This window comes from Hyperolius riggenbachi, chromosome 4, assembly GCF_040937935.1.
Source record: "Hyperolius riggenbachi isolate aHypRig1 chromosome 4, aHypRig1.pri, whole genome shotgun sequence".
Lineage (NCBI taxonomy): Eukaryota > Metazoa > Chordata > Amphibia > Anura > Hyperoliidae > Hyperolius > Hyperolius riggenbachi.
In genome coordinates this window covers 192,697,523-192,710,311 of record NC_090649.1, presented here as the reverse complement: position 1 = coordinate 192,710,311, position 12,789 = coordinate 192,697,523, and the positions used below count along the sequence as shown (strand labels likewise).

The 12,789-nt window shown below is 43.3% G+C and overlaps 1 protein-coding gene across 1 annotated transcript in view; it reads right to left on the bottom strand.

The window, feature by feature from the left end:
* LOC137571671 (probable cation-transporting ATPase 13A4) overlaps positions 1-12,789 on the bottom strand; it is a 229,459-nt gene that overhangs the window by 87,822 nt on the left and 128,848 nt on the right. The window contains exons 14-16 of the mRNA XM_068281166.1: positions 12,127-12,271; positions 9,248-9,325; positions 1,652-1,808 (exon numbers count right to left, since the gene is read on the bottom strand). Of these exons, the coding sequence (XP_068137267.1) occupies positions 1,652-1,808; positions 9,248-9,325; positions 12,127-12,271 (380 nt within the window). The remainder of the gene's footprint in view (positions 1-1,651; positions 1,809-9,247; positions 9,326-12,126; positions 12,272-12,789) is intronic.

The following is a 12,789-nucleotide window of genomic DNA, read 5'->3' as shown; positions in this document are numbered from 1 at the left end:
CATATACTGGCCACATATAACCCTGACTACATATACTGGGCACATATACCCCTACCTACATATACTGGGGACATATAACCCTGGCTACATATACTGGGCACATATAACCCTGACTACATATACTGGGACATATACCTGTGGCTACATATACTGGGCACATATACCCCTGGCTACATATACTGGGGACATATACCCCTGCCTACATATACTGGGGACATATACCTCAGGCTACATATACTGGGGACATATATCCCTGCCTACATATACTGAGGACGCTGGCTGTTTGCCATTATGTGCATTTACTGGTGAAAAGCTGTCTCTTATGTGCATTTACTGGTGAAAAGCTGTCTCTTATTATGTGCATTTACTGGTGAAAAGCTGTCTCTTATTACGTGCATTTACTGCTGAAAAGCGGTCTCTTATGTGCATTTACTGGTGAAAAGCTGTCTCTTATGTGCATTTACTGGTGAAAAGCTGTCTCTTATGTGCATTTACTGGTGAAAAGCTGTCTCTCATTACATGCATTTACTGGTGAAAAGCTGTCTCTCATTACGTGCATTTACTGGTGAAAAACTGTCTCTCATTACATGCATTTACTGCTGAAAGGCTGTCTCTTATGCGCATTTACTGGTGAAAAGCTGTCTCTCATTACATGCATTTACTGGTGAAACGCTGTCTCTAATGTGCATTTACTGGTGAAATGCTGTCTCTCATTATGTGCATTTACTTGCCATGCCCACTGGCGCGCCGCAAATTTCCTCGTGCATGTTGCCCTCTACCCATTTGACTGTCCCCTCATATGTGCCAGTCTAGAACCAGCCCTGTACCTCTGCCTACATATACTGGGCACATATACCCCTGGCTACCTGTTCTGTGGACATATATACCCCTGGCCACCTATTCTGGGGACACCTATAGACCTGGGGCTACCTATTTTTGGGGAACCACTGCTGTCAGATTAAATGTATTTTGGGGAACTGCTGCCAGATTATGTGTATGTTGGGGGAATTGCTGCTGCCAGATTACATCTATTTTTTGGGAACCACTGCCATAGTGTCTGTATTTTGGAAGAACCTCTGCCAGATTACGTGGATTTTTGGTGAAATGCTGTAAGATTACATGTATTTTGGGGGAAGGGGGGAAAACACTATGGCAGAGCTCAAACTTCCCTGGCAGACCTTTTACAGCAATACTAAAATCATGTATATTTGGCCCCACCCATGACCACACCCACATTCTGTTGCGTGACCACTCCCATTTTTCGGCGCGCCATGCTGCGCAGGAGATTTTGTCGGTAGGAAAAATCTTTTGTCAGTAAATTTTTAGGTATTTTTCAGTAAAAAATAACGTGAAAGGTTGGCAACACTGGTCTGGCTGCTTTGGACAACATATACTTTGTCATTTTGTTTTTCACGACTTGTCTCTTCTGCCTGGTGAGAGAATCTTTCAGATGCATAATCAGGTACGGAGTTTGCTGGATAGACTTATATTTGGGTAATTAAAAAATTCCAGTAAAAGAGGATCAAATATTGGGGTCGACTTATACACAAGGTCAACGTGTATTCAAGGATATACAGTATGCAAATAAGGTCGGATATAGTGATAATAGTCATATCTAGAACTTTACAGCAAGTAATAAAAATGCAGTAACCCGTGTCTGGCTTGCAGAAGGAGGCCACCATTTCTGGTGCACCCTTCATGTAGACAGCATATTCATCCCCATTGAGAATTTTTGTGATCACCGACATGCGCTGCAGACTTGAAGAAAATGGGAACTGCTGTAGTATAACAATTCCATCAACTGTAACCTGTAAGATATTAACATATGTAATTTATGAAAAAACTACAGCACTATAAATGGAAGTTGTTTTAATGTAAGCAATCATTTTTAGTTGCAGCAAAAGATATATAAAAAAAAAAAAAAGTGAACATATTTCTAACCAGATAACTTAAACCAAATTAATGTTATGTGAAATGTTACATGCAAAAGTCTTACACTGATCTTCTGGCTAATCTGTTTGCCATGGTACTTCCCCTTCTCTCACTGTTTCTGCCGTTTCCACCTCTTTTTCTCCACACAGCTCTGCCCCACCAGGCAGGATGTTGTTGCTCTACCCCCAGACAAGTTTCCTGAAAACTTGGCCCTTCACATCCATGGAGCTGGACAGCACTGAGCTAAAACTAGCTACAGCTAAATACCTTATATAGTGTATATCCCTATGGATAGATAAAATAATTGGCACTTAACCAGTTTACATCCCATATACAGTATAATCACGTCATTGCAAGTGGCTCCTGAAAGCCACATGACGTGATTATATGTTGCTGTCATTTAATGAGCACAGCGGGCGTGCTAGCACGCTCCTGGGCTCATTAACCCCCCTCCCCCTAACTACACTACTCTGGCATTCCTTCCCGGATCTCCGATTCCCCCCCCCCCCCCCCCCCCGCCCGATCCTCTGTAATACCCCCTTCCCCTCCATGCTGCGATCAGGCAGCATGGAGGATTACAATGTAACAATATGTACCTGACCTTGTTCCAGCGCCGATCGCGAGCCTCTCCCTGTAGTCCCGCTGTCAGCCTCACTATGCTGAGTGAATCGGGTCCCGGCTTGATGACGTCATCAAGCCGGGACCCGATTCACTCAGCATAGTGAGGCTGACAGCGGGACTACAGGGAGGAGATCGTGATCGGCGCTGGAACAAGGTCAGATACAAATTTAAAGGGGCACAGCTGGCTATAAATGGGGGGGGGGGGGCATAAAGGGCATACACCTGGCTATGAATGGGGGAGGGGGGTAATAAAAAGCACATCTGGCTAACTATGGGGGGGGGAGAGAGATAAACAGGCACATCTGGTTTGCTGAAGTGGGGGGGGGTTACAGAGGCACATCAGGGGCTGGGGGAGGGTAAAGGGGCACATCTGGCCAAGTGTGGGGGAGGGGGGTATGAAGGAGCACATCTTGCTAACTAGGGAGCGGGGGTGGATTAAAATGTGCCACAACAATTAAAAAATCCGCAAAGCCGCAAAATGGAAAAAAATGCACCTTTATTTCCAAATAATATATTGTCGCCATACATTGTACTAGGATCATACTTTAAACGCTGTAATAGCCAGGACAAGCAGGCAAATCAAATGTGTAGGTTTAATCTACAGTACCACTTATTATTTTCAAATTATAATTGCTGAAAACTGAGAAATAATTCCTTTTTTCATTTTTCCCCCCTTATTACCATTAAAATCTGTACAAAATTAAATAATTCTAAGCAAAATGTACCGCCCAAAAAAAGCCTAATTGGTGACGAAAAAAACAAGGTATAGATCATTTATGTGTGATAAGTAGTGATAAGGTTATTGGCTAATGAATGGGAGGAGTGTGAAATGTAGAAAATGGTTCTGGTTTTTTAGGGGGAAAACCCCAGGGACGCGAAGTGGTTATTGGACCTCTGTCGCAAAAATCTTAAAATGTAAAATACATGCAAACATATACAAATAAGAAGTATGTTTCTTCCAGAGTAAAATGAGCCATAAATTACTTTTCTCCTATGTTCCTGTCACTTACAGTAAGTAGTACAGTAAATCTGACATTACCAACAGATTTTAGACTAGCCCATCTTCTCATCGGGGTTCTCAGGGTTTTCTTTATTTTCAAAACCACTTAGTGAATGACAGTTGCTCCGTCCAACTACCAAAAAAAGTGTATAGTGAGCATGGAGGCTGGCCAGCATCTTTTTATAAATCTTTTTCAAGGGTTGTCTTCATAAAGAATAAAGGCCATGCTAAGAATCCCCTATGGAGAGATGAACCAGCCCAAAACCTGTCGCTTCTGTCAGATTACTATTACCTACTGTAAGTGACAGCAACATAGGAGAAAAGTAATTCATGGCTCATTTTCCTCTTGGCTCATTTATACTTCTTATTTCTTATTTCTTTGTGTTTTAAATTGTAAGGTTTTCAGTTCCTCTTTAAAAGGTGTAGACTCAACTAGAGCTTAAAAAGTGTCCAGCAGTATCTGGCATTAAGACATTTGCAGAAGTTCCTCTACTTATCCAACCCTGTAAATAGCAAACTGCCTTGCACTGCATGTTTAAGGAAACCTGAGATGTAATTATTTGCTGTATTTATAATTACCTGTGGTTTACTCCAGCCCTTGAGCTGCTTTGTTCTTTAGATATCGCTGCCAGCAAAGGATCAAGCCGGCACCATCCAGTGTCTAAATCACAAGTGCCAAACTCCAGGCCTGGCCCTGGAGGGCCAGATCCATGCCAGTGTTTAGGATGGACTGAGAAAGAAAGGAATGTGTTCTACCTGATGGACCACACCTATCCTGATTCAGACCCATCAATTCATTTGAGCTGTATCAAAAATGTGTGAGGATCTCGGCCCTCATAGGAGCGGTTTGACATACCTGATCTAAATGCTCTTTTATTCTTCAATAAACATGTCAGCCATCATTGCAACGTTTCAGAGTACAAAACTCCTTTCTCAAGCTAAGCTGCATGTAGTATACATCAGTCTAAACAAAATCAGCATTTTTATACCAAACATGGAGGGTCATTAGCCAATAACGCTGCACCAAGGTGTCTAACTAATGACACCGGTCCGTGCCTCACCGGACCTGATGGGTAACTGTGCTGCTGTATGCCCATAGGAGGCCTCTAGGAGACCCAACCTCCCACACCTTCAAATTCATTGGTCGCCGCTGCACCCGGCCGCTGCGTGTGTCGTCCCTCAACCCTGCATGTTCCCGCCCTCGGTCCGCCCAAGGCGGACCTGATGGGGAACACTGCCGGTGACATCAGCAGGGGCAGCATCGTCCGCCCGCACCCGCCCACATATGGATGGCAGCCAATGACAGGAGTGCCGGCGAAAGTCAGCGCATCCTGTCAGTGTAGATGTAAACATAACTTGCCGAGCGAGCAGCGACCAATCGGATTATCCCACAGTATAAACCTATTCTGTCAGGTGATAGCAATAGTACAATATATAGGGGAGCGGAGGTACAGAGCTACATAAGGAGCAAAACATTACCATCAATATATTAAAGGTGCAGAACATAGTACTATCCAACATAGCAATGTTTTAAAGAATGCAGGACATATTTAACATCACATTATATTCCACCAAATAAAATGGTAAATAGATCATGCAATATGCACCAAGATGTATCAATAAATTTCTACCTAAATTAGAATATACTAAAAAAAAACTGCAGAGAATGTTATCCACCATAATTCTTAAAGGAAAGGAAGCAGATCTAGCTCACAATTAAGACCTTGTGGTTCCATGGTGTCTAGCTTTTTTATCCATATGTGCCTCTCTTCACAATATTTTTTTAATCCTATCACCACCTCTTCTAGGAGGCAGTAACGGTTCAATAATCATAAACCTTAACTGAGTAACATTGTGTCTAGCAGTTGAAAAATGGTATGGTACAGCTTGGTCCACCAGACTCTCACCTATAGCATGTTTATGTGATGAAAGACGCACTTTCATCTTCTGTCATTGGCTGCCATCCATATGTGGGCGGGTGCGGGCGGATGACGCTGCCCCAGCTGACGTCACCCGGCAGTGTTCTGTACCCCATCAGGTCTGCCTTGGGCGGACGGAGGGTGGTAACATGCAGGGTTGAGGGACGGCACACGTAACGGCCGGGCACAGCGGCGCACAAATATGAAAAATATGAATGTTTTATCGATAAAAAATTCAATCTGTAACACCTTAGTGAATTCAAAATTAGATTTTACCCATGAGGTAAATTATCAAACGTTCGGTAAAGTGTTTGATAAAGCATAGTGAATTGAGGCCTGTGTGGTGGAATATAATGGGATGCTAAATATGTCCTGCATTCTTTAAAACATTGCTATGTTGGATAGTACTATGTTCTGCACCTTTAATATATTCAAGCAGGCCACAGAATTGCCCCTGCTCAAGAAACCCTCCCTCGACCTCTCGCTACCCTCCAACTACCGCCATATCTCCCTCCTCCCCCTTGCCTCAAAACTCCTTGAGCGTCTGGTTCACAAACGCCTGACACAGTACCTCAATGCCAACTCACTGCTAAACCCACTGATGTGCATGTCACTGTTAACCACACTACCATTCGCCCTACCTCTCAAGCCCGCTGTCTGGGTGTCACCCTGGACTCCGAACTCTTCTTCACTACCCACATCCAAAACCTCATAAAGTCCTGCAACTTCCACCTTCGTAACAACTGTAAGATTCGCCCTTTCCTGACCCCTGTCACCACCAAACTCCTCATCCATGCCCTCATAATTTCCCGCCTCAACTACTGTAATGTCCTTCTGTCTGGTCTCCCTATGACCCGAATAGCCCCACTGCAGTCCATCATGAATGCGGCAGCCAGAATTATGCACTCCTCCTATCGCTCCACCAGGGCGGCTCCCCTTCGTGAATCCCTCCACTGGCTTCCTATCCAGTCCAGAATCAGATTCAAGATATTCTGTCTGACCTACAAATATGTCCACAAAACCTGTCCAACCTACATTTCTGATCTTACTCAGAGGTACACACCTAGCCACTCACTCCGTTCCGCCAATGAACTTTGCCTGACCGCCCCCCGCATCACACAGTCCCATGCACGCCTCCAGGACTTCTCAAGAGCTGCTCCAACACTTTGGAACGCTCTACCTCCACCCATTAGGGCAGCCCCCTCCTTCAACATCTTCCAGAAGGCCTTTAAAACTCACCTTTTCACTCCGGCCTACCACCCCTCACAATTGCTCTTAACCCACAACGGAACTCTGGTCCCTACCTTTCGTGTCTCTACCTCTCCTCCTAGATTGTAAGCCTTTGGGCAGGGTCTTCCTCCTTTTGTGTCCTAACTGATCACGCACCTCCGTTACTGTGAACCCATGTTATGCACTTGAGTGAACCTAACTTGCCTAATCTCCATGCTTCCATCCAGTGACTGACTAAGCATTACCTTGTACTCATACTGTGCTGTGTGATCTGGTTTTCTTGTATTCCTGTATTGTCATATTGCTGTATGTCACCCCTAAATATTGTCTGTAAGACTGTAACCTAAATTAATGTTCAGAACTGCGTAATATGTTGGCATTTTATAAATACAATAAATAGTAATAATAGTAAAAGGTGTGGGAGGTTGGGTCTCCTAGAGGCCTCCTATGGGCATACAGCAGCGCAGTTCCCCCATCAGATCTGGCAAGGCACGGACCAATGTCATTGGTTAGACACCTTGGTGCAGCTCTTTTGGCTGATGACCCTCCATGTTTGATATAAAAACACTGATTTTGTTTAGACTGATGGATACTACTAGTGTTGGGCGAACACCTGGATGTTCAGGTTCGGGCCGAACAGGCCGAACATGGGCCAGATGTTCGGCATGTTCGGCCCGAACGCCGAACTCAATGGGAGTCAATGGGACCCCCGAACATGCCCATTTTGGGGGCCCTATGGGGTCGCAGGCATAAGGGGGGAGCATGCCCCGGTCGCGGGGGGGGTCGGAAATTCCCCCCACCCCCTCCGCTAGCGCTCCCCCCTCCGCCCGCTTCCCCATAAAAAAAGTTTAAAGCAAGTTCAATAGTACCTGGGCTGGTGGCACTGGCTGGCAGTGGAGTGAGGAGGAGGAGGAGTCCGAGTAGCAGAGTGACGTTGAGGCCGGGCAGCGGGCGGTTCAGCGCTAGTACCCTTGTGGTACTTCCGCCCTTTCTCTGACCTCACGTCCTCTGCGTGATGACGCATACGAGGACGTGAGGTCAGAGAAAGGGCGGAAGTACCACAAGGGTACTAGCGCTGAACCGCCCGCTGCCCGGCCTCAACGTCACTCTGCTACTCGGACTCCTCCTCCTCCTCACTCCACTGCTAGCCAGTGCCACCAGGTACTATTGAACTTGCTTTAAACTTTTTGTATGGGGAAGCGGGCAGAGGGGGGAGCGCTAGCGGAGGGGGTGGGGGGAATTTCCGACCCCCCCCGCGATCGGGGCATGCTCCCCCCTTATGCCTGCGACCCCATGGGGGGCAGTATTCGGCCGAACAGGGCCCTGTTCGGCCGAACAGGGGCCCTGTTCGGCCATGCATTCAGCAGTTCGGCGAACCCCGAACAGTTTGGCCGAACACCACCAGGTGTTCGGCCGAACTCGAACATCACCCGAACAGGGTGATGTTCTGCAGAACCCGAACAGTGGCGAACACTGTTCGCCCAACACTAGATACTACATGCAGCTAAGTTTGAGAAAGAAGTTTTGTACTCTGAAATGTTGCAATGATGGCTGACATGTTTATTGAAAAATAAAAGAGCATTTAGATACTGCTGCCAGGTCCTGCCATGGCACATCAGAAGTTTATCTGGAGAGGTGCTTAACTTTATCCTGTAACGTTAGATATCGCTGCCAGTAATTTGAAAGGATGCGCTCTTCTGCGCATGCACAACTAGCCGGAAAGCCCCCGGGGATAGGAGCACAGCCAGGCCGCACACGCGCAGAAGCTCATGGCTGGCCAAAATACTGGGAGTGATATCTAAAGAATGGAGTGGCCGGTGAGGACAGCTAAGAAGCCCACGCACCTCATGGGGCTGGAGGAAGCCCCAGGTAAGTATAAAAATAGCAATTAATTACATCTCAAGTACATACCAGGAGCACTCCATAAGACCAGCCATTTTGCTCTGATTATAGTTGAGAAAGACTAACACCGTTTCTCTTTCATAAGTATAATAAATAATATGTAGAAACACCGCCAGTGGGGGAATAACTTTCAACTGCAGCTGCCTACGCACACACTAAAGAATGAGCTGACCTGCACCACTGTGAGTAACTTGAATTTGGACATCTTGCCCACAGCTGATTTAAGTTATGTGGCTCTTCTCTGCACTGTTAGCAGTGCAGAGGAAAGCCACATAAATGGCCCCAGTTTGCTATAGTGCCCCTTTCAGTAAAACAGGTCAACTTACAGAAGTTGATTTTCAGGACTGCAGGAAATGCAGAGCTCCTGCCCTATCAGCCTTCACATCTGCCCTACGTGACCTCATGTAGGTTTTAACTGTAATATAGGGATTCTCTTATGTTCTTTTTACTTTGTTTGTCACATGGCCACTCCTAACTGCTGTCAACTCCCCCCCCCCCCCCCCCCCCCCAAAAAAAAAGTTGAATCCAGAGAGTAGAGGAAGCAAGTTTAGTTGGAACTCAATGCACATTCGGGCAATGAATAGAGTACTCTGCCACTTTGCTTTTACAAACGGTTTAAATCTTGGGTTGATTTGAGGCTTACCTTATTTGCATCAGGACCTGGTTTCACAATCATGGTTTCTGAAAACTCTTGATATTGATCTCCATTGGGATCAATTTCCTGTATAAAAGGAAATAAATTGGTAGCAATTTAGTGGGTATTTACAGACATTTTTAATGAAGGCACAGTTCAAATAAATGTGACATTATTTGTATTTGTAGAAGACTAGAATACTTATTACAGTCGGTTCCTACTTCTACTTCTCCCCAGTAGCCACATTTTATTACTTGCGTTTGCCTGGATGTGAGGTGCCATATAGCTTAGCTAGTCATATCACCACTATGCACCACTATGCACAGACCAGGAAAAATGTACACCACTTTGTAGCCTGCTATGCCCCTTCATCTAAGCCTTTCATGTGAAAATTGAAGTCAGGCAAAAGTGATCCCTTCTGTGTTTGTACAAAGCAAGCAGACAACAGCGAGGCAGGTCATTTGGGGACTGCACGGTGCCTGGTAATTAGGGCACTGCTATAGACTGTAATGTTAATTGCACCTACAGCAGCAACCGATGTATCATTACGGTAAAGAGGAGATGGGTATTGTTAGGCATAGGATTAAAAATATGACTAATTTTTGCAGTGGCTGGGGCAGAATTAGTGTTAGAAAGCGGTAGAAGCCTTAGTAGAATATCAATTATAATGTTCTACAAGCGACTTCAGATATATGTATTACATGTACACAACGTCAGTATTGGAAAGTTGTGTGGTAAGCAGGACATGCCCATCAGTTCTAACAAGAATAGTAGATACATTTAGTATTATTACTAATATTTATTGGTGATGATAGTAATCTGCTTATTATGATTACGTGAAATTTTGTATACATTTTCGCAATTAGACATACGTAATTTGAATTTGAACATTGATTTTGTGAATTTCTTTTGTAATACAGGTAGTCCCCGACTTACGAACACCCGACTTATGAACGACCTGCCGATGCGAACGGCATGGATTCTGTGTTTCCCTGGGAACAAGTCAAAAGATTTTTTTTTTTCAAATTGGACTTGTAGTTTTTGAGAAAATCGATTTAAAAAAATTCAAAGAAAAAATGGCTTTTGTACTTGTGTAAGCAGGTACAGAGGGCAGAGGTGATACAGAGGAGGTACAGGGGACAGAGATAGCAAAATGTTCCGACTTAAGAACAGATTCAGGTTAAGAACGAACCTACAGTCCCTATCTCGTTCGTTATTTGGGGACTACCTGTATTGTGTAATTATGCACATTTCTGTTTAATTTTGTGCCAACTTTAGGTGTTTATAGCCCCCATACATGCTATAGTCACCAAAATTGCTATGTATGTTAAGGGGAATAGTGAAAGCAAGAAAACAAAAAACATATTTTTTTTAGAAGACCTTGTAGTTTTTGAAAAAAAAATCGATTTTAAAAATGCAAAGGAAAAATGGTTTTTAAACCCAGAAAAATTACAGATTAAAAAAACATTTTTCCTTTGCAATTTCAAAATCAGTTTACTCAAAAACTACAAAGTCTTTTTGAAAAATTATTTTTGACTTGTTCCCACTATTCCTCTTAGGCTACTTACACAGTAGGATGTTGTGTTTGATGCGATGTTAAGGTCGCACAACGCGTCCCTAATGCAACGCATATACACTGACAATGCGACGTTAAAGTCACACATTATAAAATGTATTTACTATGGAACAAAAATGGAGCATGAGGAACATTTTAAAAAAGAAAAAAAAAAACATTACTGAGCATGTGCAACACAAGTAACGCAGCAGATTCATTGCTAAACGCACAGCATGCAGCACTTTTTAATAACGCTACACGTTACACACTAACGCAACGAGTGCACTTTGAATGTCACACAGACTTTGCATTGCTGTGCGTTACTCTGCGGTAAAGTATTTTATAATGTGCGACTTTAACGTCGCACTGTGAAAAAGCCTTCAACATATATAGCAATTTAAAACAACAGCATGTATGGGAGGCTTTGCAATTAATCCCTAAAATTGGCCCAAAATTATGTGAAACTATGAAATTACAGTTCCTGATTAGGTTTTCAAATGAAATAAATTAACATTTTTCCATAAATTTCATATTACGATTTAGCATCATAATTGTGAATTACAAGGCACAATTATTATGGGAAATTCCTGCTCATTATGGTTAATAAAATAGTACAGAACTGAAACGTGGCTTGACCAGAAACTGTTAAAGTACAACCAAGGTAACATGTGACATGATGAGATAGACATGTGTATGTACAGTGTCTAGCACACAAGTAACTGTGCTGTGTTCCTTTTTTTTTTCTTTCTCTGTCTGAAAGAGTTAAACATCAGGTATGTAAGTGACAGTTTCTCCCGGGTCGGGACTGGGTGGGACTGGGTCAGACTATAGCATAACCCTCACTGATAAATAATTACAGTCATACTTTCCTGTCTGTAAATGGCTTCTGAGAGCAGGAAAGAGATAAAAAGGGTCAATTATTCATAGATTTGAGCTCTGGCATACTTCCAAGAAGGTGTCATTGAGCAGAGACAACAAGACAGTAAAAACTTAAAAACTAGATTTAAATATAATATAAAACTGTGGTATATCTAAAAAAAAAGTCATTTTTAGGAGGAGGACAGATACAATTGTTATTCTCATCAGTTTATTTTCACCTCGGATGTCCTTTAAGGTTTATTGCATGGTAGAAACCTTTTCCCTTATGTTTTCCCTGTGTATTGAGAATGGATGATTGCATTAGCAAAACACTAAAAAACAATATTACTACCAATAATTCTGTCAACGGCATTTAAAAAAAAATATCTTTGGCATCGATTCTGATAAAATATGAAACACCTATTGCATTTTAAAGACAAAATCAGTTTTGTTCTCTTTCATTAAAAGTTCTTACCCAGCCTGTAAATTCAAACATTTTTAGGTCGAGCGGATCCCCCTGTACAACTCCATCCAAAATAATCAAGGAATGGCAGGATGACATGGCTCCAAGCAGCGGACCCCAGGATACAGACACGTTGTACGAAATGATGTCCTGAAAACTAAGAGGAAAAATGCAAATCATTTAAAAGCTGAACATACAAAACATAGGCTAATGCCATTTTTGGACATAAAGAGTCTTGACCATGACAATCTACAGAGGAGCTCCAGTCACAAGAGAGATGCATTGGAGCTACTACTGCTGATGACTCATTTTTGGTTGCAAAGTCTAGAAGAATCAATTGTCTGCACCATTACTTAATGAAATGCAATACAAAGCATTGAGAGTTACCCCTCTGCCCCACATTCATGCTGCCATGACTTGTTCAAGGAACAAAGATTCCCTATAAATGCTTTAATGCCTTACTTGTAATTTCATCAAATATGGATTGGAAATGTCGGCTTGCTTTTGTGCATGGTAGGCATGTCAGCAACTAAGAATCAGTGTGCCGTAAGGAATAGTTCAATTCTACCAAATGTGTCTCCCAGCTCACGTTAACCAAAATTGTGGGTACCTGATAACAGATTATGCTTAGATGCTGGCAAAGTGAGTTACTTGTGCATTCACAGTTCACAGAGA